Source organism: Netta rufina, assembly GCF_964035555.1.
Source record: "Netta rufina genome assembly, chromosome: 4".
Taxonomy (NCBI): Eukaryota; Metazoa; Chordata; class Aves; order Anseriformes; family Anatidae; genus Netta; species Netta rufina.
In genome coordinates, this window is record NC_140127.1 from 46,907,908 (window position 1) to 46,934,003 (window position 26,096).

Below are 26,096 nucleotides of genomic sequence, written 5' to 3' on the forward strand. Positions count from 1 at the left end.
GATAAGTCTATAACAACCTGGTTTTACATATTGTTTCAAACAACTACATTACGAACAAATAGGACAAAGGAATATTATTTTCATGCTCACAATCACCAATACTATGCTCATCTAAAACAAGTCACATGTCAAGTAAAAATAAAGAACCTTTAATATAGCGACCTGAAACAAAAAAATAGGTGAGAGAACAGTTGCCCAAAGTTTTCCAGTCTTTCCTATAAAACTATGTTCTACCTATATGTTTAACCAAACAGTAGAACAGAACTCTTTCAGTTTCTACTTACAGAAGTAGTTTCCCTGCTTCTAATTTTACTTAACAACTAAGCTGTGTGAAACTGGCTTTTGCATTTTCTCAGTGTTCAGCAATTCAATGCTTAACTACCAACACAAATGAGCAAAAGCAACTACTGGATTCCAGCTTTGAGATACGCAGGCTATCCTTTTAAATTAAAGTAACGACACCACATCAAAATCCCAAGTGATCAAAAACAAATGCTTCCCTTGCATTCCCTCTGAAAACCAGAAAAGCGGTCTCTTACCTCGACAGTACTCCATGAGAATGAGTACCTCCCAAACATTGTCACTTACACAGTTAACAGCACAATCCAAATAGCTGACAATGTTCTTGTGCCCAGATAACTCTTTCTGAAAAAGGAAATGCACATTACACTTGAGCGTAGAAAAGCGTTAGCAAATAGTACAAGCTCTCATTACAACCATTTATGATTTCCAAGTGAGCTCCTGCCCCCCACGCACTACTGTTTATCAAGTAGCAGAAATAGAACAGAAGCCCACCACTGCCAGCAGAGTTAGTGACTGTTTCATATCAAATACAATGCAACTATAATTCAATAAAGAGCGTTTATGTGCTATTTGTTCAACACTGCCAACACAAACTCGTGCACTCAGAAACATTACCAAGTAGTAATATCTAGAGACTTGACATGTAGGAGGTACAGAAGAATTAGGCTAGTCATGCCCATCCTAAGGTAAATTCCCAATCTCAATATTCTAAACGAAGAATTGTCTACATTGAGGAACAGTCTTCTCAAGTTATTAAAAAACACATCTGGAAGAAGTGACAAATTATAGTCTGAAGAGCTACAAAGTTAAAACACAAGCAACTGCAGATGGCCCCAAGGAAAAAAAAAAAAAAAACAAAAAAAAAACAGCAAAACAACTTGAATAATTTTACATTGGAATTCAGGAAATGTATATTTCATATCTGACAATACCAGTGTTGTCAATTTCAACTCATACAAAAACTTAGAGTTAACATAAAAAGACCTCTTATATTAGATAATTAAATAGATGCTTCTGTGATGAGACATCTTTAAACTAGAAGTGTATGGAAATGGAGATAACTAGCCTTCGTAGTATCTGTCAAAAGGCACTAACTGATTTTCTCTTCCCCTGTCTTTATAAACCTAAGTGTGCCTGACAAAACCTTCTAGTTTCTTTTTATTTGCCGGTCATCAGCTTAAAAACAATTGAAGCCGTGACCACACAGGTGAGTTCAAAGTTTCCAGCTACTGCCATACCAGTGACCTCCGCAATGGATGCCAACTATCAGAACAACATGCTTGTGCGTCCTGAAGATAGCCACTTGTGTGAGTAACCAGCGGTATCATTCAGGTCACAGAACCGTGCCCCGCAGAGGGTTTGAGAATGTAAGTTATCACTACAGAAATGGCAGTTATTTGCATTTGTCATTAAAGACACGGTTGATGTCTGCATATTATAAATGAACACATTCTCAAATTACAAATAATGCATTTCTTACCATAATTGTAATTTCTCTCTTGCATATGTTGAGGTCTGGCACATTATTAACATACATTCGTTTCAGTGCACAACGTATTCCACCATGGGCGCGTACCAGGAACACAGTTGAGAAGCCACCTGGAAAAAAGAATGACAAGCCAATGAAGCCACCCAATCTTTTATTAATCTTCTAAGACAACATTCCTACATGCTAAAAATCGATGAGGATGTATGTTGGTCAATGAGTGAGGAGTAACAAACACTACAACGTTAAGATTTGACAACTCCATCTGTTTCACCTACATTAAGTATTCTTGACAACAACATAAGTACCTTACAGTTCTGCTACAACATTAAGCAAAATGTATTTTAAAAGCATTTTCATATTCAAATAAATTTAAAAGACTAGCCTAAAGTCTAGGTATTCGGGTATCAAACCTGAAGTATTTTCAGTTATTCAGAAACCTGAACTGAGTGAAGATACTCTCTGCTATCTTCAGTTTCTAAATCCTCTAGTATTTGATAAAGTTTAATATCCATTCCATAAACATACATTTTATTCTCTATATTTTAAAATAAAAGTAAGAAGTAAAAATAAGAATAAAGTCATTACAGATGTTCACTAAGTCATGCAACTCCTCAGCATAGACTGAAGACACTAAGATCCACCCTGGAATCACCGACGGTTCAAGCAGTCAACCCAAAAGTAGTTCTTTTTTATTTAAATCCACATTAAACAAGCAGTGAAGAGCTAAGCATGTTCCCACCACCAGTCCAGTCAGGAGCCTTCTCAGTCCAACAGCAGCACAAACCACAGGGCATTTACTTGAGCCCAGCTTCCCAGTGTTAGGTTCTTCCTTCTCTTCATCAGTAGAGAAGAATCATGCAAACAATAATTATACACAGAAGCAAAGTGAAACAACCTCACAAAGTACTTCCAAACATTCATGCAAGCCAAAGGGAAAAAAAAATAAAATAAAACCACTGTGTTCTTTTATCTGTCTTCTGTTCATCTTAAGTACAGCACAAGCCCTCCAGCAAATTACATGATCACCTCCTCAAGGCTTCTGCATGCGGCTTTCCCATAGATTTAAGCAACCTGCCTCACAGAAGAGCTCGTGTCAATCTGTACTTTCCTTAATTGAGTGCTGTCTGATGGTAAGCCAACTATTACCATGAGAACTTTTAACTTGTGCAAAAACTAAGATATACACTCAGGACAGAAATATGCAAATTAAAGCGATTAACTACTCTGATAATCGGGTAGCCAATGGAAATGCATACGCTTCAAGTTTCCTGATAGCATCTGCAAGCAGCATTTGTCAAGTATCAAGCCCATCATTTGACACAGGCTTCGTGTGCTTGAGCAAATGTGCACATTAGAATTCATGACTGAAGAAGCTAAGTTTTATCAGGATGCTTTCTTCGAGATTATTATTATTTTTTTTAATTTAATTGCTCATTTAGCTAAGTGAGATGCTACGCTGTCAAAACAGAATTGCTGCCAATTTTAATACAGCAGCCTAAATTCTCCCATTTATTATGCTCAAGCTAAAGCTAGTTTACATAGTGTATTCCCAGAACATTAACAGGTGCCCTTAGGTTACTCAAGGTCTAAAGCTAAACTCCAGCTGGGGCTGAAGTGATCTTCCAGGGTTCCCCTGCTACCAGCCTGGGGAATAGCATTAACCAACACGCATGCCATGGTTATTGGAAAATTTTTGTACTATCCTCTCTCAAAAAAGAAGACTTCAAGCACAAATACTTGAACAACAGTATAAAACAATACTCTGGTAAAGCACAAAATTCTAACCATTGGAAAACAAACATTTCTTGTCTTTTTAACCAGTTTTATAGCCTTTCTTAAGCTAGTTTTATAGGCTTAAAATTCTCTACAACTTGCAGTAAAGTAGTCAAGAATAAGTAAAAAACAAACAAAAAAAAAAAAACAGTATAAAGTAGCGAAGAAAAACCTCAGGCAACTGCTCTTCTTGCCATTAGGTGGCAATATTAACTAATACTTCAACCCTGAAAGAGCCATAAAAGCAGAACTATTCCCCATTTTGCAAAGGAGTGGATACGTGACCTTGAATTGTTTTCCATTAGTAAATACTATCTCCAGTATAAAATGCCACTGGGCTCTCTGATAAATGGACCAATTCTGAACAAAGTATGAATAGGTATAGAAATTCTTATAGGAAAATTGTCACCAATATTCTGGCAATCTTTACCAAGCTCTGCCCTGAACTATTCCACTTTGAACGTTTTTAAGGAGTTTCTATTGTCAGACTTCTCACTGAAATTGCCCAAGCAAGCAAACATCAGTGCTGTAAACGTTCAAGAAAAAACCTCTCATTAAGCTGTTATCTGGAGGAGCCACGTACACGTCCTTGTCAGAAGCTATATGGAAACACAACCAGAAGTGATGAGTAGCTGCTTTGCCCTGAGACTTGAGATTGCAGACTGAACACAGGAGCTGGCATTTCACCAGCATTCTTAGAAAGTGGGGGGGGGGAAAAAAGTCCTATTATCAGTAAAGGCAGCAAAACAACTCAATTTTCCATAACACAACATAACATATACAAAAAAAAAAAAAGAAAGAAAGAAAATACACCATGACCATTCTGGTTCCCTTCTTCTCCTTTTAGAAATTAGAAATGCTTTTTTCCCCAAAAGTATTAACACATGCATCCACTTTATCATGTGCTGTAGTGATTGAACCTAAGTATCTCAATCTCTCTTCCCAATTTTGAGACTTGTAGCAGCTCAATCTCTTCCTGTCTTGTATTTCCATCAAACACAACCCAAACTGAAATGCACTAGTACACACTAGAGGCCAATTGCATTGCACAAGTCACTTTTCATTAAAATACTTGCCTCAATGTCCTTTCTATAGCACCTACAGTTATATAAATCAGTAGAAACTTAGCACGACTAAAAACCTAGTGCTTTGAAAAATAAACTCGTTACAAAGCTCAGCAAGTTGAATGACATGTGTCTTTTTTGTCTTGAACAGTCATTTCTTGGATTTTCATCACCCTCTTCAGGGGATATCTTATTAAGAAGCAAACTAGCAATGTTTGAAACCACCTAAAATATTTTTAACAGCCAGATTTTCTGGTTTGTTTTTTCTTTCCTCTATGCATATTTAAGGTTTCACAAGTTTCAACTTTCCATTTATGCTTCACCACATCACATTCCTGAAAGTCCAACCAGGAAGCAGTGTTGTTGTCAGAATTCAAAGCATCTTATTTGCTTACTCTAGTAAAAAGTAAGGCTGGAGAATCTTCCACTACCTTCATCATCTTTCAGGCTGCTGACAACAGTTTTATGAAGATAAGCTAAAAGAATATCCACAAAGATATTCTCAACAAAGTTATGCACTTTAGAAATACAGACAACAAGACTGAAAAAGGTGTTTTGTTGCTGTTGTTTGTTTTACATATTCAGCTAAAACATAAAAAAGCATCCCAAGCATTGTTCCCCCAACTGGTTAACCACCTAACTAAAAAGTCAAATCTCAGACAAACAGAGCAGTCCACCACCAACAGAAGGATTGCACATGCACAGGAGCTCCTTACACTCACAAGCACTGAACCAGAAGCAGTAGTTATAGTTACTACAGGCACTCACACAAAACCAGCAAGGGATAAACACTTTCCTTACAAATGCTTTAAAATCTGGCTGCTACTGAGAGATGGCTATGAGTTCTAATATTAATTTCTACTTCAATACAAATAAATACTCAAAAACTAGTATTTATAAAGCTGATGACTACATAAAAGCTTTTCTCAGATACAGTATTTACATACAATTCTTCTGTACTTTTCACTAACCTAAAATGAATGAAGAAATGTGGGAAGTAATGGACATTTTTCTCATCTGTCCCATCAGGACGATTAGGCACCTAATGTCTCTAATAACTAAATATAGTATTGAGTCTATAAAAAGAGAAATTCTGAAAACCTAGCCCTCAGAGCTGTGAGCCCTGTGATGGGTTGTAAGGCCAGCATCACTGCCTACATTAAGGCACAGTTCCAGAACTGACTTTTTGGTGATTATGTCAAGTTGTTCTTAATGAAGCTGAAACAGCTAAAGGACAGTTTATTTCTACTTCGAAGCAAGTTTGCAAGTTCTGCTTTCAGCTTTGCATGACCTTGCCCTGCAAAGCTGGATAAACAGGTTCAAGTGCAAATTATTTTCCAGTGACCAATCTACCCAGACATATGCTAACCCCTTTTAAAAAACAAAACCCCCCAAAACCTGGCAGCAAAATGGCTAACCAGCCACATGATAGTATTCTTTAAAATAACAGCTCAGGCTTTCTTGCATTTCAGATAAACTAGCATAAGACAATAAAATAATTTAGGTGCATTTGTTTGTGCTGTGAATTAACTACTCATGCCTTCAGCATTACCTGAGCTAACACACTCAATCACTTGACTCCTGGATCCCTCGGTCAACATGTCTGCTCTCCAATTCTGTCGCTAGCAGCCACCTACATTTCACCAGTATCTACCAAAAGCAGGTTAACTTGCCACCAGAGATGCCCTCCTTCAGAAGTTACATGCCTCCTGGAACTGCAGAGCCTTCTGAGCCCTATGGTTTGGAAGCCCTATGAGCAAACAGGACCCATTTTAGGGGCTACCAAACTACGCAGAATATGGGGTAAGACCAGTCCCCTTCCAAGCAGGGCACAAATGCCCTGCGAGCAGGCTCCAAGCAAGAAAAAATAAAACTTTCTTGCAAATCCATGCCCAAGGACAGCAGTAAGGCCTTGTTCAATGTTCCAAGCACACAGTAAGCGTTAGTAAAAAACAGATCTTTGCCAGGGAAAAAAAAAAATCACTAAAGAACAAAACAACAACCAGCACCCACCAAAATCACAGTCACCACCATCAACAACAACAAAAACAACCCGGAGCTCTATAACCTTCTGCAAGTGCAACAGACACTGAACCCAGTGCCCAGAAAAACAGGACACAAAGCACAAATTAAAATAAAAGGACTCCTTTTCCACAAAAGCAGCATGAAGTAACGAAAGGTCAGCTCTTAACATCCACATGCACATTTGCGTGGAGCAGTGGGAAGGGCCCTTTTTTGCTATGCGTGAAGGAGCACACTGACAACGCTATTTTACCAGAAATTTTGAAGCAACCCTGTCCTGTGACAGAAGAACCATGTCAAAAGCTCTTCCTCGCTGCTCAGTTTGATCCCACCCTCACCATGTTTAAAATAAACCCAGCACATCATTGGAGTTCAGAGAACTTCTGTGACCCTGACAGGCTGCTGCTGCCCCACGCAGGCTCCTTCTCCATCCAGCTCAATTTCTGCTCTCCCCACGTTCTGCTGCCATGCACATTTCACTGGCATCCGATTAGGATAACCACAGGGCACTTCTTGCAAGTATCAGGAACTCCCTCCTTCCTGCAACAAACGAAGTCCTTCCCCTGCAGGAGCACCATCTCCAGGTAGCAGACGCGGAGGTACCAGGCATGCTTTTTGGAGCAGCAGACTAGAAGCAAACGCAAGAAGTACTTTAGTTTATGCAGAGAACACTGTTTAGTTCTTGAAGCTAACAAAATTTATGTCTATTTCTGAAAGAGAAACCTCTAAAATAGCACAGAACTCAAACTTTGGGAATTTTTTCTATCAGACTCCAAACACTTGGTGTTTGTTGAGAAGCTACATGGTAACACAACCTTGTCCTGCAGTTTGCCGGCCTTACGAGGAATTTTTGCTCAAGAACACACTTCTTTTTCCACAACCTCCACAGGGCAAGGTAGCTGCTGAACAAAGCTCTGCACTGCTGCACGAGCCACCGAAGGGACTTCCCATCCCACAACCTTTCCATTCTCCAGCAATGCGATGAGAACTGCGGCGGCGGCTGGGATACACCTCCACGTGCTCTCAGACAGTAAGCTGAACATCGTCCAGCTTTCACCAGCCCTGCCCACTGCCACCATCCTCCTGACCCCGCAGGAAGGTGTCACAAGGGCTGTCTCACTGCGGGGGCTGCATGGCCACCAACTGAAGTCACCTGCGCACGCCTGCTTGCTGAAAGCACTGTCAAGGGGCCTACCTGGTGAATACAGCCAGTAGCAAATGACACTCTTCCTATGCACGTATTTGCATATATAAGTATTTATATACACACATTTGTGTATGTATATGTGCATATATATTCCTAGGAAAACATGTTCCACAAGTCTCAGTCAAAAGCACAAGGCTCTGAGATGCAGCTCCAGCTGGAAGAGCACTTGATGGATGTTGCCTGCAAGCTCAAGAGCTCAACACTCCCAAAATCAAGAGCTCAAATTGCTCCCTCCACTTAAAACAATCCTTTTCTTCTACACACATTTTGGAGTTCAATATTTCTCCACTTCGCATGGACACCACATTCAAAGGGACATTCTCTTGTTCCTTTTTCCACTGCCCACACAAATTCCCTCTGTGCAATACCCTCTGAATATCACGGGTAGTTTCCACAAGAAGCGCTGCTTTCTTCAAACCACCATCTGTTCTTCGGGCAGCACTGCAAAAATAGCAGCTGTGCATTACCAAGCAGGCTGCCTGGGACAACCCCACAGGACATTCCCGTGCACCCCGCTACCAGCAGACCCACTGTGCATACCTCGCCCCGAACTGCGGTGTTAGCCCTGCCTCTGAGCTGGCACTCTCAGGTTTCATTTCTCTCACCACCAACTACACTCCAACTGGGCAAAGGGCTTTGAGTTGAGCAGCCAACAGGGTACACCTGAAGCTACGATAGCATCCTAAGAAAGATGAAAAGAGCTCTGCTGAAGTTTTCTGCTAAAAGCTTTCTTATTCTCTAATACCTATGCACCAAATAAGTCTAGGTGCTAACTCCAGAAAAATAACTTCTGGTGTTCTTACTGGAAACGGAAAAGCAGATGAAATGACAAAGCGAAGCAAGCATGCCAAATGTACAAAGAACTTCTACTTTTTACACCTTTTAAAAAATAAAGAGATGAACTGATATGAGCCGTCATAACCAAAACCCACAGATGCTCATGCTTCAAACAGGTACTAGGACTTGTTTGTTTGTTTGTTTTCCTAATCACCAAGCAGCAGTAAAGCCTTATGCCCAGCAAAGTTCTCATACTCACAGACTTCGACATCTCATTTATACTTTCTCTTAATGGCAAGGATCATAAAGGCTTGTTACCATGCAAAAAAATTAACTCTATGCAAATTTAAATGCTACACAACAGGCTATAGCAAAATGCCCAGAAGTCACAAAAGATCCCCTCAGTGCACACCAAAGAATAAGAAAGAAAGCAAAAAGGGTGGAATGCAGAGGAACATCAACAAGACTGGTCCCAGATAGGGATATTTTTCTTCTTTTAAATCCCAAGAAACGTTCCTATGGCACTGACCTGAGCAATTTTTTTCTCGTGTTGCTGACATTACTACTCAGTTAAGCACTGAAAAGCCGTAACAGTAATTTTTAGCCACCACCACTGCCTTCACTCCTGGTGTGTAAGGACAATGAAGGATGTCTGAATCAGTTGAATCAACTGAAAACAAACTACAACTGTGTGGGCAAAGTTTTCTCAAATTTGAAAATCCTACCCTTTTTAAAACCTCCACTTTCTTCCCCTTCCATTAAGCAACATCATTCTCTCAAGAAGAAATCATTTAAGCAAAACGAGTCTAAGGCAAGTGTATGTTTGCATGAGAAAGAAACTAAGACACTATTAATTGGCCTTTTAATAAGCAAGCCTCCTCAGAGCCCAGTAGATGTCATTTTTCTGGCTGCAGCTGGCAGCGTGACGTCTTCGTGAGAATGTCCAGGAGAGCAACTTGGAACGAGTCCTCTCCTACACAAAGACTTCCTCCAGACATCTACTCCACCAACCTAGTACTAACTGTATTAAAATGTATTTAGTTTGATGAGGTGACAAGGACTTCAGATTATTCTTTTTCTGTTTTGAACAAACCTGCTCTAGTTAGCTCAAGTCCCACAGCTCTCTGCTGGATTGTCAACTATGCCTGCTGCAGACAACTTCCCAATTTAAGCACTAACGTTCAAGTTCTAGATTTAAGCACATTTTATCTGACAGCTGGCTGACTGAGATACTCCAGCTTTGATCTAGCCTACAGCAAAGGGAACAAAGCTCAGCACTCCGCATTAAAGATGATCATGCTGCTCATCTGAAACGCTTCTCAGAGTATCCAGGTGACTTGCTATCTATCCAGTCGACTGTTTTAATGAGGACACTGTTTCTGTGCTGTCATCTGACTGCCTCAGCTATTTTTCTAGAGGGGATAAAAAAAAAAAAAAAGAAACAGTTACCTAACATAGAAGATTTTGTAGATTATTTTAATTGAACACAGTTACCAAAACAGAAGTACTTACATTTCCTATAATACTCTGTCAAGTTTAAGAAAAATGTAACCACAGAAAATAACTCGCTAAACTGAAGTTCCAAAAAAAAAAAAAAAAAAAAAAAAGGCAAGCACATGATTCATCACGCAAGTAACACACCACATTGTTCACCCGAGACAAAACATATTTCTTTGGGCAAACCCCCTGCCCACTCTACTTCTTACTCTCATTACAAGAAATGCAAAAAAATCTCTCTATGCTTCAACTATGAATTAGTCACAAGCACTCTGCTCCTTTCATAATACCGTTATCACCTCCTCTTCCTATTCGCTGAAGGAAAATGAATACATTTATGCCTGTATTTAACAGATCCTCATATTTAAGACAACAAATGCTTGCTCTTCTGTTAGTAAAGAAGAGTTCTGTTAGTAAAGAAGAGAGCACAGAACATGACAAGACCACCAACAGTGCAGTTAATTGCTTGTGAAGATATAAATGTTAATCTCTTCTCAGCTACAGATTCTGAAATCACACTGAAATAATAACAGCTTGACAGTGTTAAATGGCTCCATTATCTATACCAAGAGAAACTGAAAGTAGGAAATAAGATTTGGCAACAAGTCACGACCCATTGAGTTTCATTCATTTCAAAAGTCGGCCTTTACAGCTCTTGGGCTACTTTCAAGATTATTTTCTTATCAAAACCAAAAGTAAGCTAAACATAACAAAGGTAGAAGTACTGTAGGGGTCATAGATTTGTGTTGTTTTTTTCCCCCACTTACAAAAGATCAGGAGCTTTCCTCTCACAGAAATAATGCAAGTTTTTATGCTTAAATAGACAAATCCAGTCTGCTCCCAGCACGCATGGGGACCAGGAAAAACCTCAGCACAATGCAGAGATAACTGAGAAGGCTCAGCTATTTTATGCAGTTTTGTATACTAAGAAAGTACAAAGGTTTATTTATAGGCACATCACTAAAAAACAAGCCCATTTTCAGTTTGGTATCTTTTAGTTCAGTGCTCATAGGACCAGCTTCCATCCAGGGAACAAGGCTATCTTCAAATGATGCAAGGATCTTCGTGTCATTTTTACTTTTGAGATGCAGTAAAGCAACCACTCCATTTAGTCTCCTCAAACACTTTCCTACTTTGCAAATGCACTTTTTGCACATCCCGATACGCTTAAATAAGCAAATAACCCCTTTACAGATCAGGTTAGCATTTTAAAGCAAGTTTGCACAAGCCTACAAAGTTTTGTCAAGTACTGCTGTTGAATTTCTCATCCACAGTGCACTGCATTACTCATAATTGCATCTTCTATCAGGTTTGCATTTTTAGAATCTCCCCAACTGGTGTAAACCAGCTCTGGAATAAAAAATATAGAAGTTCAAGCAACACAATCCAAGTTTCTGAAGCCAAGAAACACTTGTCACCAGTGACAGCCATTTGCAGGAGCAAGATTTTTCTTCAAGATATAAAACCTGGTGTCATCGATGCTTCCCTTTCCAAGCAGTAAGCTTAAAGAACAAATATAAACCCACACAACAGAACACTATTAAATAACCTGAACTGTGTTTTATTTGTTCAAGGTCAAGACTGTTGACTAAACATTTATATAAGGGATTATGCTAACTGTGTAATCTAGGCCATTAGAATTAATTCAATTCCCTTTCACGGTGCCAGTAAACCTCAAGTCGCTCGAACCTCAGCAGCCTAGACATATCCTGTTACTCAAGATGTAACCAAGGTGATGCCTTTGGGCAGGATGTGTTTCCTGTCCAACTACTCACAACAAGGCTTCAGAAGGTCTCCAAGACATTGATTAAATAATAATCTATAACTAGCAACTGCTACCACTATAAAAATGTCTTGGAACAGCACCTGTCTCCCTGCCTCCTCCACACACAGAAAGTGTTTCCCCCATTGCTCCTGACTTGGTTTGCTCACTGAATTCAGCTCCATCTCTCGTTACTCTAAACTGGAGGCTGAGCGAGTCTGAAAAGCAGGACGAAGATATCTGTGAATATAGAGTTGACAGGAAAATGAAATTACTCATTCTACAACACTGCGGCTATGATCAATAGAACCCATGAATTACATTCATTTTACAGACTGATTTCAAGTGTCATTTGCTAAGCTTTTTTAATGCACAGAAGTGTTGGTTTAAATTGATTTGAATTCCAAAATAATAAACAAGCATTTGAGTAAACTACAGATAGCAAATGCTTAAATTAGTGGGTACGGATACATTACGTATCTAGTGCATAACCACCCTCACTCTTTGGGAACTAAGTTCTGTTTTCATACCTCATGTTTTAACACCCAATTAAAAACCCTTCTCCAACAAGCTCATGTTCGGTCTGTAGCTTGTCTTTCCTTTTTCCTTGAAACCACTACTTCAACTGTGATTTTAACATGCAAGCGGAGAAAAACAGGGCAGAGTAAGTCAGAGAACGGACCTGTAACCACACGTGAGCAGCTCGCCCCCTGAACACCACAGAGCTATCGTGCCACAGAAATGAGGCGAAGCACGAGGCGCAGGGCTGCAGCAGCACAGCTAGATCTGCAGCACGTGGACATGCGCCACCACTGGCTGCAACAGAAACAAAGGAGTCACTAGGCTGTGCAGAGATCAGCTAAGCAATTCAGGATGCTACAAGCATCTCAGACTAAGGCAGATGTCATATGATGACTCTCTGGTTTACTATTTTTTCTTATGGTGTCATAAGTACACTAAACCAGCACAAGGAAATTCAGACCTCCTTGCTGCTAGGAGGGGTCTACATACAGCCTCGCACCCATTTTACATCTCAGTCTAACCACCACTGCACTCATTGACCGTCCTTCATCCATAAGCACAGACTAACCAGATGAAATATTAAGAACACCTGATAGAAATATTTAAATCTATCAGTATTATGGTTGCCTGTCAATAGCAGTATGCATTTCAGCTCTCAGCACACCAGGGCCGTGGACACAGACATCTTTGGATTATGAGGACAGGGGACCAACAAAGTTCCTTGCCAGCACACTGCCTGGGATTTGGGATGCTTATGTCAGGAAACGCAATTCTGAGGTACTTTGGGTAATGCTTTTCCTTGTCACCTGCACAGGGCAGGCAGTTCTTCAAGCTCTATCCAGTACATGCTATATATCTTTGAACACCCCAATTTGTGTACAAAACATCTCGTTATTGACACTGCTATCTGAAGTCTTTTACACCACTTTTATGCTTGGGGTTCGTTCTGCAACAATACTTCCCAACCCCACGCCGTGACATTTGATGATTTAGGAAGAGGCACTGAAACTCCCAGATAGTAGGAGCAGCTGTATCGTTTTAAACCGTCTATGCTACAATGGCTGAGTTCTGATTACCAGAGACAAAATTATCAAAAGCTTTTAACATCTCTTATTTACCTCCTGTGTTTCAAGGGACAGTCAGTCAACAGCAGTAACTCTGAATAAGGCAGTTATTCATTAAACAGCCCAGCCTGGAAGCTTGAATGCTTTGGGTTAGTTCCTAAAGATGGAAACTCTACGACCAATCCACTGTCTACACCCAAACACGTCCTTCAACGTAATGTCCTCTTACAAATGCAGCTCTATAATCCAGTATCAGTTTAACAGCACAGTAAGTGAAAACGAGGGAGTAAATCAGGCTGATGGAGACAACCCGGGCACATCCGAAGAAAGCACTAAGCTTTTGGGAAGGTAATACTGCAAATTTAAACCAAGATTCGTGGACCTTCACCAAAGCAGATGCAACGCAAGTGGTTTTGTTTTGTTGAGCTTTTGTATGGCTATTTGGGTTTTGTTTGTTGGTTTTTACAACTGCCATAATAATATAAATTCTTCTGCCTTCTGAGGTTTAATGAACCTCTGGATGTCTCATTCAGAGAAAAATTAATGATCTCCCTGCTGTGTCATGAATTCTTATGAAGCCAAGCGACAGCTCATCTAAACTGAACTGAAGATCTCTTCTACAGACACAGACTAAGCTACTGAGCTATATGAAGACAACAGGGCTCCAGAGGATGAAATTAGATTTTATTTTTTTTTTCTAAGAAAGCTTGATTTTCTGCATATCATGCACAGAACAGGTCCCATGTCCAGCACAGACATGATGAAAGTCATTCACACTTGTATTTTTCTCACACAATACAAGTTACAATCAAGTCAGGCCCCTACACAATTGCGTCACTGAGCTAATTCAGTGCCTTATATTCTTTAATGATCTATTTTTTACTGTGAGACACAAAGTTCAAAACCACAACACTAAGAAATGGCCTTCTCCTGTGTTTACATCACCGCCATCCAAATGAGCACTTGGCTCTGTCCAAACTCAAATAGCACAGGCCAACCCTGTGTGCATTTAGCAGTTACATTAAGACGAGATCCAAGTTTCATCTGTCCATAGCTTGTCTCTCCAAAGAAACACACATTTAATGTAGTGTCATGCAAGTCTTTTTGTAACTATCCAAAAACTAAAGTGGTTTAGCAACTGTCTTTGTAAATAACGTCAGACGCAGTTTTTCAACCTGAAGGAATTGCAAAACCATATGAACTTGCCTTATTTATCATTGACTTCTGGAACTATTCTTTCTTATGTGAAATGCAGCAAAATGCTGCAAGAATGGTTCATTAGACAAGATTCACAGACAGAAATCACAGTCCAAACAACCAGTAAAAACAACGAGAAAAGGTAAAATGAGTCAAGTACAAGAATTAAACCAAGAATCAGACCAATCCTCTAAGCACGCATCTCTTCAGGGCTCGTGTATTAAAGTTTCAAGGCAGCACATGAACAAATCCATCCATTAAAGAAAGTAATCTGCAAGTTTAGAAGGAAGACCAACATTTGTATGATTTGGAATAAAAGCTCCTGAAGTCCTAGAACATCACAGTTGCCTTCATCATTCTGTATACGGCACTCAAGGTGTATTAACGTGTTACAGAAGCAATGAGGAAGAACCCCTCACGGAGCTGGGAAGTTCCAAACCCTGCCCTCAGCTCTTGTACAGACTTGTTTTCACCCCTGGGCAAGTCTCTCCATCTTCTTTCGTTTCCCCATCTGCAGGGTGATGACTTTCCCTAAGGGGATGTGATGTTCTTCAGATCAATACCAGCTTTGACACCTCAGAAAGAGACAGACCAAAAAAAAGGACAGAAGGTTTTTACTCTCACAAGATTCTACATAATCATTTCTTCAGTGTTTTCACCATTTACATCAGGAGTAGCAGTGCGGACAGAACAAGAATCAAGGCTAAAACAGCTAGTTTTCCAGCCATATCTAGAAGTAAAAAATAACCAACCTAGAGAACTGTGAGCAAGGGAAGCATCAGAGGAGACGAAGGGAAAGGTTCCCACCTTCGTAACCAGCAGACAAACACTCGGGAGACTGAAATCCATTCACAAGACAGTCAGGAAAGCAGATGAGGAATTCATCCTCCTTCCTTGTCAGCAGCTAGACAATGATGATGAGAAAAAACAGAACCTAGCACTTCAAGAGAACAGGGATCTCACTGCATAACGTCTTAGGCCAGAGAGGAAAATCCAGGACAAATACACATCTACTGCAGAAAAAAAATCATGCTAGAGAGGACGCGAACTGCTGTTTAATATCACTGGGATATGGAAAACAGCCTCAGACTTCCAGCTTACGGTACTGGAAAAGGGCAAGTATTCCAAATATTTCAGGAAGCAGCTGTTCTTCTACTACATTAACAGCTTCTAAGCTAAACCCATAAAAACACCTGAGAAGAAACCTCCATTCCAAAACAGATGTCAGCATTTTCTGAGGAAAAAGACAGCATCCTAAGCAAACCAGTTAAGACGAGGTGACTGACCGGGCCTACCGTCCTGGTGAGTCCCCATTGCAAAATCTATTTTGTTTCCTGGAGCCACCTGCAATCTGACACACTTGCACTTGGTATTTTGGCAGGCGCGACGCATTCATAGTGTCAGTTAGCACTCCTCACAAACTGCAGCTCTTTCTGCTGTGGTAGCCTACTTACCTGTAGTATTATGGAGGCAGAACAGAGCTACAAGAAAATAAATATAGCCTAAGGTTAAGAAATCAAACAGTTTCAAGAACGAGGACTTAAAAACAATGCTTGTAGAACGAGAGACAAGAAATACCTAAACGATTTTATCAAACCTTGTTCCTGTCAGCCCAAAGTGTAATTAATTTAGCAGAGCACAAGACGTTCACCTGACATTATGTTTGCACACATTCACAGCTAAAACAAATAAACATCTACAGCCAGAAAGATATCAAAGTCCACACCATTAACATCTGTATATATTAAAGCATGTTCACGTTCTTCATGCTAAAGGAAAGGGAGACCCACTGAGCTGCTAGGCTGAGACCAAGTCCCATCTCTGGCATTTACTTGTGCTCTCCACACACAGGAAAACTGTACAAATACCTCCCTATGGGTAACATTCTAGCTAATGACTGACTGTTCTGATATTACAGCAACAAAAACCTGTGACAGAAATAAACATACCCTTCCCAGAATCACTAGTTTGGGGTTAACACCCATCTGGAAACTAATTCTACTTTTATTAGCTAGCAAAGTTTTCATTTTCTATGTTGACATACAAAATACTGACATCTAAAACAAAACAAAAAAAAAACCTTCAGAGAATCAACAAAAAATGCATACCCAAAATAAGATCATGCTCAGATTCTTTTAAAGCCAGGCCAAGTCTTTAATGGATAAAGCCAATGTATCTTCCATTACTGCATGCTGCTTCACCCTTTAAGGGTGTGCAGGAGATAAACAGCAAAAATCAAAACCTGCACACGCACCCCCCATTATGACTACCGCACCATTAACATGTTTTATCAAAACACATACGCCGGGTAAGAAGCAATTAGAAGGCACATGCGTTTGATCTCTCTTGTCAAAGTCTGGCAAAGGAAAGACAGCTTGAGACCGTGCATCGTATTAACACGATGCTGCTCCAAACCAAGTTGCTCTTCCTGTACGACAATCTGACTCTTGGCTGCTGTCCCAACAACTGAGCTCAGAACTACCAGATTCCAAAGGACTTGCTCAGTATTCAACTGCTTCTGGGCCCCCAGAAGTTAAACTGATAACGTCCTTCTAAAATAAAAAGGAACAATTATTTGCCGCCAGTACAGGCATAACGCTGCATGTCCACATACAGCACAGTGCTGGAATGAGTATCCTTAAGGGATTCAAAGAGCAGTAACTTGACAACAAGAAGAGTGTTAGACCACGTGTTGGTGAATGCTGAACTGGCTCTGGGCTGCACAACAGATCCCTTTGTCAGGCTACACACATTTCTTAACCAGTTCTGCGAATTTCTGCATCTCTGTACAAGAGGCACGTGACAGCTCTGGGGGGCAGACGAGCCACAGCAGGGGCTGAACACTGCAAACACACGGCTCTTCTCCTGCAGTACCCAGCAAGTTCAGTCAGTGCACTAGCTACCTGACAGTGCGACCAAAGCTTGTTAAAGCATTACTTTGTGCACTATGTTATGTGAAACAGTATTTTTACCTGCACGTCGATGCAAGACAAGGATCACAACCAACATCCAAACTAATTCCTGGTTTGGCCTCTCTTACTACAGAGAATACAGCTACAAACTGTAAAAGGCAAAACAATGCTCTTGTTTCAGATTGTTATCTGCCTGCAGTAGGCTTGAAAAGACTGAAAAAAAAAAAACCACCAAGCACTAAAGCACAGCTTCCCAATCTTTCATTAGAGATCAAAACCTCACTCAGCATCTCACCACCTGCTACACTGGAAATACGGCAGCCATGCTTGTTACTGGGACTGTGTCAGAGCTCTGTACATGTTTTTTCTATGCTCTCAGCAAAAATTAGTCGGACCCTTTCAAGTCTTCATACTGCTTTTTCCCCCCTTTATACCTTCTGAACTTAAACAAACCATTTCTGCTACTCAAATATTAGCAAAGCAGAACTGTGTTTGAGACAGAATGAGTAACAGGTATGACCTTTAAGATGATGTGTGAACATAGATTCAGTGATATTATACTCTGAAAAGTCGACGTGACCGATCCCAGCTCCAACTCCACAAGTTAGATTATAAGCTGGAAGGCTGTCTGGAAATGTATCTGAACAACTGAACTGGGTTCCTATGGAAAATAAAATAGTAGTTACTGCAAGGAGTGGCAATTCACAAGCTACACAAACACTGAGCAAATGAAGAAAACCAGTAATTACAGTTTCAGCTTGCAGCACACGAGATTGCCATGTCACAGAGTCATGAGAGAAGTGACACCGCCACAGCTGCCTTCACAACACCTGCCACACAAATCATCTTCCACGCTGCAGAATCAGGATCTCAGAGTCAAGAATTTGGTCCACGCTGCTTTTAATCACTTTCAAGCACTCCAGTTAACAGATTCATTGCAAGGGCACTTCTGTTTGCCTCTTCAGAAGAAACAAGAACAAACAAGCCAAATCTTCCCAAAAGTGAAGGCAGTGCCTGCTGTACATCAGGACACTTAGGAATTCACAGCGACTTCCTGAATTGCACATGCCCAACATCTTACTATAAAAACCTAAAAAATCAGGGTAAGTGAAATAGGGCTTGACAAAACAGAAGGGCAAGAGAAAAATAGAAAGAGCATATCAGAATGTTTGTCTATTCAGATTGCTAATTGAAGTGCTATTGCTAATACACATAAGACAGATAAACTTTAAAGACGATCCTAATTTGGGAACCAATTTTGAAGAACTTAGAATGCCTCCTCTCCGGGCATTAGGCAATTCAAACTTCACCACCATTGCGATGCCAGTCCAGTCTTAAGATTCCCCTTCTTCCTTAGACAAACTATTTGGGAAAAACAAACAAACAAACACTCCAATAAACGACATTTGCATTAAAAAAAAAAAAAAAAAGTCTTAGGACTTGGCCTGGACAATATAAAAATAAAAGACCAACTAAATAACCTATGCCATCAAGTACTTGCAAGGACCACATGTTCAGTTTAAACAGGATGGTTCAGCTTGCACGCTCATTCCTTCAGGAGTTTATCAGTAATGACTCCAGGAGATTGCAGCGTGAGAAGGATTATATAAGAAAGGAGAATGAGTTTCCAGTTTCATGGAGGGATACTTGAGCCTTTCACTTGTCCTCTCTAAATAGAGATGCCTCTTCAGAGATATCAATGCTTTAACCATCATATTAAATAACTGAAGCAAACACTCTGCGTAATACAAACACTTACCCATTTGAGATACTTTTTCCTCAGCCTGTCTGGTCCCAGATATAATGTCACTCAGAAAAACAGAAGCTCCCTGTGAGATAGCACTCACAAGCACTCCAAAAGCACAAAAATACAGCTCCACACTCACCGTTTTATCAGCCAGAAAAACAAAAAACAGAGTAACTGCTTCTCCTCTTCTTCCCACATATCGTAAGGCAAAGGAAATACAGAAAGTTACAGCAGAAGGGCGCTGATACAGCACATACAACTTCTCCTGCCCAAAGGATCAAGGCATATAAGAGCTGGAGGGCAGCCTACCACTCTTCCCAAACACCACAATGATGCCCACCACTTCCCCACCAGCCTGGGTACCTGTGGAAGCAGCTGTACGTGCCACTGCCTACCTTCTTCTACCTCAGTTACTAATATTTCTGCTTCTAGCAGGGCTTCTAGTTTAACGAACAAGGAGAGGCTGTTCCTGTTGCTTTGGTGGAATACTTCCAAAGGGACAAATGCTTCATGCCTAAAGGGAAAACGGGCTACTGCCTGACATTAAATTGCCCCATTTCTCTGTTGGGCTAAATATATCTTAATTAAGAAATCGGAAAGAGTCCACCCATGCTATTAATTGTCCTGGACAGTAGGAGAACCACCAGCCTGAAAAAGACATTGAAACTGTGGTGCTTGAAATACCAGTTCAAGACACGTGAGACACTAAATGACAGTTTATGAGCTATACTACAGAAAGAGGAAAAAAAAGCTAAACAGAAGGTTTTTTGTTGTTTTTTCTTCCTTTTTTTTTTCTTTTAAGAAAAATCACACATCTCATGATTGCACTAATCCATTCTAGATAAGAAATGCAATGGAAGCAGGATGGCGAGCATCTTTCTATGCCAATACAAGAGCTTTCAAACTATGCCAGCCAGCACTGTTCAGGACTACAGGTTTGGACTCTATTGCACATCACAGGTACAGCCTTGGGCACCTCTTTACCCCATGGACCCCCTTTCCCCTCCTTTTTTTTTAATTTTTATTTTTTAACACCAAAAGTAACTTTGCTTGCTTTATCTGCACTCAGTAAAACACACCAACATACTGAATTTCCACACACTTACCATGCCTTCCTTTGCCTGCTAACTCTGATGGACAAAGACAAGCTCAAACCTGAAAAAGGCTTTATTTACTCAGTGTAAGCACCTCTAAGACCTACCAAGATATCGAGACAACAACAGAACTGAACTGTAGTTTAAAAATACCTTCCAATGCCAACACTTACAGTCTCCAGGAAAATTAGTTTGATGCAGTTCAATAATAAATTTCTCTTTAAGTCAATGCAAACAGTGAAGTAGGTTTACCCTCATGTAAAGCCACAACTTCTCCTCCTCCTTCCGTAAACTAAAAACACTTTGGCAAGTGTACAGGGTTTACACAGCAAGGTTTTGATGGTGGTGAGGGGCCACGGGGGTGCCTTCTGTGAGCAGAGCCCAGCAGCTGCCTCATGTCAGAGCAGAGCCAGCTCCAGCCGGCTCCAAAGGGGACCCACTGCTGGCCAGAGCGACGCTGGCTGGGCCTCTGGGAGAGCAGATTGAATAAAGAGGAAAAATAAAACTGCTGTGCCACAGCAGCTGGGAGAGAGGGGTGGGAAACGCGAGAGAAGCTGCCCTGCTGACACCAAGGCCAGCGCAGAGGAGCTCCAGGCATGGAGCAGAAGTTCCCCTGAGGCCTGTGGAGAGGCCCCTGGTGGAGCAGGGTGTCTGGGGGGGACCCGTGCTGGAGCAGTTTGCTCCTGGGGGGTGAACCCTGTGGTACGGAGCTGTGTGGGAGCAGTTCCTGAAGCAGTTCCTGTGGGCAGCCCCCCAGGCTCAGTTTGGGAGGGACCCCACGGGGAGCAGGGGCTGGGAGGGACCGTGAGGGAGCGGCGGAGAGGAACAACCACGGAGGACTGAACACAGAGCCCCCCTTCCCCTGCGCGGCTCGGGGGGAGGAGGTGGAAGACAGCGGATGGGAGAAGGTGTTTTTAGTTTGCTTTTAGTCCTCCTACTGCTAGTCACCAGCAGTAAATTACATTAATCTCCCTATGCTGAGTCTGTTTTGGCCATGACGGTAATTGCTGAGTGATCTCCCTGTCCTTATCTCAACCCTTGAGCCCTTTCCATCGTATTTTCTCCCCTTTCCCTTTGAAAAATGGGAGTGCAAGCACAGTTGTGGCCAAGTTTGGCTGCCCAGCAGCTTATTGCTTGCTGTTACTTTCCTTTTCACTCTTCACAACATACACTGTTTTGCATTTGTTTTTTGAGATGGATTTAAAAGGACATTTCATAATTTTCACGTTCAGTCTGCTGCAATTATTGAGCTAGAAATCCTTTTTCAGTATTAGAGCTACCACAACTAACTTTAGTGTCCCCAGGACATCACCTATAACTCCAGAGAGACAGACTTCACCATATTCGTGTCAGATTTAATTTTCCAAACTTCTGCTTCACTGCACAAACCCTCGTACAACAAAACGGATATAAAGAAGGCCTTCGCTCTGCCTGGATCCTTCATTCTTCACAGTCCCACCGTCCCCTCGCTGCTTCTGTCTCACCCTTTGAAATGGATAGATAGCAACTCATTTCGTCCATCAAAGCTTAACCCAAATGTATTGTTTTTCCTCATCTCTGAATAACAAACCTCAGAAACAAACACCCCCATCCAACAACACACCGAGCCTCGGGTTATGAAAGATAAGAACCCATCAAAAACCAGCTTTGTTTAACACAGAAAAAACAATCTAAGAGCCTTCTAACCGCAGCACTTCAACCTTTATACCTACTTTACTACCCAAGTTTACAACTGCTTTAGATAGTACTACGTCCATTATATATGCAAAAGCATTATGTTATAACGTGACGTAGCTTGGCCTTTAAGCACTGCAATAAAAACGATACTGTCAAAGGCTAGAGAAGTGTTTCAAGGGCAGCATCCGTATCAACACAGGAAATCTACCAAAGATTCATTAGTGCAGCCTAACAATGGATGTAGTTATGACTTGAACCTTTTGGCATCGCTGCTGCAACTTGCTCTAGTTATAGGAAGCCTTCAGCACTTGCAAAGCCAAGACCTAGCTTTCTAAGACAATTCACATGTAAAATTTAGAAGGGGGGGGGGGAACACTTTGAACCTGACAGGCATATGCTATTAATCCTAACAGCTAGTAAAAAAGCCTGTCTATGCCATACCACTGCTAACCGAGCCTTATCCATCTGTTTCTGAAACAGGCTAGTTGTTAAGTTGGTTACATTCATTAACTTATTACCAGCTTCTTGTTACACGACCTAAAACTCCACTCTGAGCCTCTTAAAGTAACTTGAAAATGGTATTTCATCAGCACTGAATAACTGGAGCTACCTGGCAGGGCTAAGAAGCTCATTAAAACAGGGTTTCAGCAGAATAAAACCAACACTTTATACGCACAAGGATTAGGAAAAAAAAAGTCATTGCTCCCTCCCCTCAAGGCGGGGGGATTATAAAACAGGGAATTTATAAAGAGTGTTAATTCCTAATACTAGATGTTAATATTACCCGTACAACACCGCTAACAAACGAGCACTTACTATTAATTGTTACCCCATCGAGGGAAAACCAGCCTGTCAGGAAGTAATTCCTAGACACAAGGAAACTTCTCCATCCACCAGCTCTTGTGACAGGTTGGGAGCAGCAGAGCCGGACCAGAGCTTTGTCATGGGCACCTCCTCAGCAGGCACACCCGTGCTCCACACACACGCAGTTAACCTAACCCAGCCCCTCCCTGGCCACCACATGGGATGCAGCAGCTCCCTTGCTTCTGCCCTGCTTCCTTAACCTTGTCAGTAGGCCACCTGTTGTTTCATTCTCTTCTAAAGCTTTATAGGGTCCTCCCTACTGCCAAATAGCTCTGGCGTTGGCTTTGAAGACTTTTCTCTAGATGCAACAGATTTACGCTGTCCCGACTCTTATCACTTCTAGTCCTAGTCATCTGCACTTAAGGCATCACATGAAAGCTGTAAAAAAAACTTGCTATTTCTGTCTATTAAGAAAGAACGCAAATTTGCACAACACTCCACTACTTAAACACATCCTCCCCCTGCCCTCGTGCCTGTTAAGGGCTATGAATTTGTCGCTGCAATCTATAGGAATAAAAAAATAGGAATCTACAACTCCAAACAGCGTTTCACGAGAAAAGTTTTAATGAGACGGTGAACCGAACAAAGCACTGTGCTATTTTTCTGGTTTCCGTGTGTGTGCCTCCTCAATTTGTTCAGGACCTCATTTCCTTTTTTTTTTTTTTTTTTTTTCTTTTCTTTTTAAGAAGCCTCTGGGCTGCAAGCAGCCCTGTGCAGAGGAAGCACTTTCTGTGAGGCTGCGGTGACTCCAAAGCAGCTCCCAGCAAGGATCCCTCTTGTCTTTTGGGGCAACCACGGACACAGGAGGCAATGCCCTAACCTCACACTGATAAGTCAGGTGCAGAACACTGTACTTAGTCTAAGTGTTAAACACCAACTCCGCCGTACTAAAACTTTCTCAGGACGGCAGCAATAACCTACCTCCCGCCACCACATCTTCTACTTCCAACACTCACGCTACCAGCACGCAGTTGTTAAAACCTCATCCTGGGGACACCGCCAGCACCATCCCCAGCACCCGGGGCAGCGGGGCTGCGGAGCCCAGCACCTCCCCAGCACCTGGGACCGGCCTGGAGCCTGCTGCCCTGGGACACGAGCCGTGGTGCCAGCAGCACCTACAGCCACCGGCAGCGTGTCAGGACCCACGGCCAGGCCGGCGGCCGTGCAGGCGAGCTGGGTGGGGGGCTCAGGGGGCTGCCACCCCCCCAGACCCTGCTTGGGAGCAGCCACGAGCTGCTGGCGCTGCCAGCTGATGCCTGACCCTGCTGAAAACCTACCGGCGGGGGGTTGATTATTCATTATTGATTATTAATTCTTAATTATTATGATCATTTTGTCTCTTTCGGGGCTGCCAAACGCCCTCCACACGCTTCCACCACCCCAACCCCTAAACGGCAACCCCCGGGGTCCCGTCCCCGTGACCCCGCCGTTACCCTCTGCCAGCAGCTCCTCGGCGGTGACCTGGTAGCGCCCCACGGCGAACACCTTCCCCAGGGCGGCCCCGCTGCCCCCTCCGCCGCCGCCCGCCGAGCCGCCGCCCGCCGCCCCGCAGCCTCCACCGCCGCCACCGCCTCCTCCTCCGCCGCCGCCGCTGCCGCCCTCCGCCTTGGGCATGCGGGAGAACTTCTTCATGGCGAGCGGCGCCGGGAGCCCCCGGCAGGCACGGAGCGGAGCGGCCGCTGCCCGGCGGCTGCGGCAGGGGGGGGCGGCCCCGCCCCCGCGGGGACCGGGACGGGAGCGGGAGGGGAGGGAGGGGAGGGAGGTGCGCGGGGGGGGGGGGGGGGTCCCGCGAGCGCCGCCAGCAGCCGCCCCGCCGGTGCGCGGCGCCACCGCGCATGCGCCGGCCGCCCCTCCCTCCCCGTTCCACCCGACCCGTCCCTCCCTCCTCCGGCGGGCAGCCGGAAGTGAGGTGCGCGGCCCGCCCGCCGCGGGCACGTGCGGCGGGGAGGGGGCGGGGTGAGGGGCGTCGCGCGCTCGCCGCCTCGCGCCGGCCGTTAACGGTCGCCGCGGCGCCTGAGGTGATTGCGCTGTTCCCCCCCCCCTCCCGACGAACCACGGGGGGGAAATAAAAGCGGCTCGGAGCGCCCTGCTGGGCGCACCGCTTGGCTCACTACCCTCCCTGGGCTGTATTCTGCTGCCTGTGAGGGAGTTACGTGAGAAAAAAAGGGGGCAGAAAGGGTAAAATGCCTCTGTTGGGCTTCCACCCACAGCGATGTGCAGCGACTGACAGGAAACAGTGAAAAGGGGGATCCAGACAGGAAAAGGTGAGCTCTCAGTTTCCTGCTGTGAAATACAGGTCCTTCGACACCTTCCCTGCAGACACTGATAAGGGAAAGGTGGGAAGGTATCAGCGCAAGCAGCCTTTCACCAGTAAAGCGCTCCAAAAAGCTGTATTTTTAAAATAAACACACCAAACGGTTTAGTACCAGAAGAAGCTCCATTTTCCACAGACTGTCTTCCAGGTGTGGCAACTCGGTTGCAAAGACTGCAGAGCCACCTCAGAGCATCGTTGGCTATAAGTTATGTTTTCACCACTATACTACTACGTGTAACGTACAGCAGTTTAAGGCAGTATTTGTCACAGTTCCCCTAAGACCCGTACATGGGAAACACCCCACGTTTCCAAATACCTCACCACAAATTTCCAATACAAATTGAGACAGAAACCAAATTTCAAATTCTCTGAAATGCCAAACATCCCCTTCTCGTACTGAAACAGTGATTCTACTCATCCAAAATAGGAACCAAACAAGATCAAATGAGAGCAAATTAACAGTCAAATAAGAGTAATTAAAAGGGTAACTTTGTTACAAGCCTGTTTTCCTTTGGTAGTCCCCCTGGGTAAATGCTAATGAGGTATTCCTGCATCTTTTTTTCACGTAGAGGCTGAAATCATGCAATAAAAACAAACCTGATATGGGACCTCACATCCATCTCTCATATGAATGAATGAAGCCACATTTTTGGCATCTATAATGGGAATTCAAAATCGCAGCCTTTCTCAGTGAATGTCAAGGTTTTTGGATGAACTTCAATTGTAGCCATCAGTTCTGTAAAACCTCTTTGAGAAGCCAGAAGCTTAAAATCTTTGGGAAAATATTTCAGTAATCAAATTAGTTTTGGCT

General features: G+C 42.7%; 1 protein-coding gene across 1 annotated transcript in view; it reads right to left on the bottom strand.

Moving 5' to 3' along the window:
- The window catches only part of BMP2K (BMP2 inducible kinase), a gene marked incomplete at its 5' end in the record, with an annotated part of 63,737 nt that extends 39,134 nt beyond the window's left edge, over nt 1–24,603 (bottom strand). The window contains 3 exons of the mRNA XM_084286274.1: nt 540–645; nt 1,784–1,902; nt 24,405–24,603. Of these exons, the coding sequence (XP_084142400.1) occupies nt 540–645; nt 1,784–1,902; nt 24,405–24,603 (424 nt within the window). The remainder of the gene's footprint in view (nt 1–539; nt 646–1,783; nt 1,903–24,404) is intronic.
- Between the last annotated feature and the right edge of the window lie 1,493 nt (nt 24,604–26,096).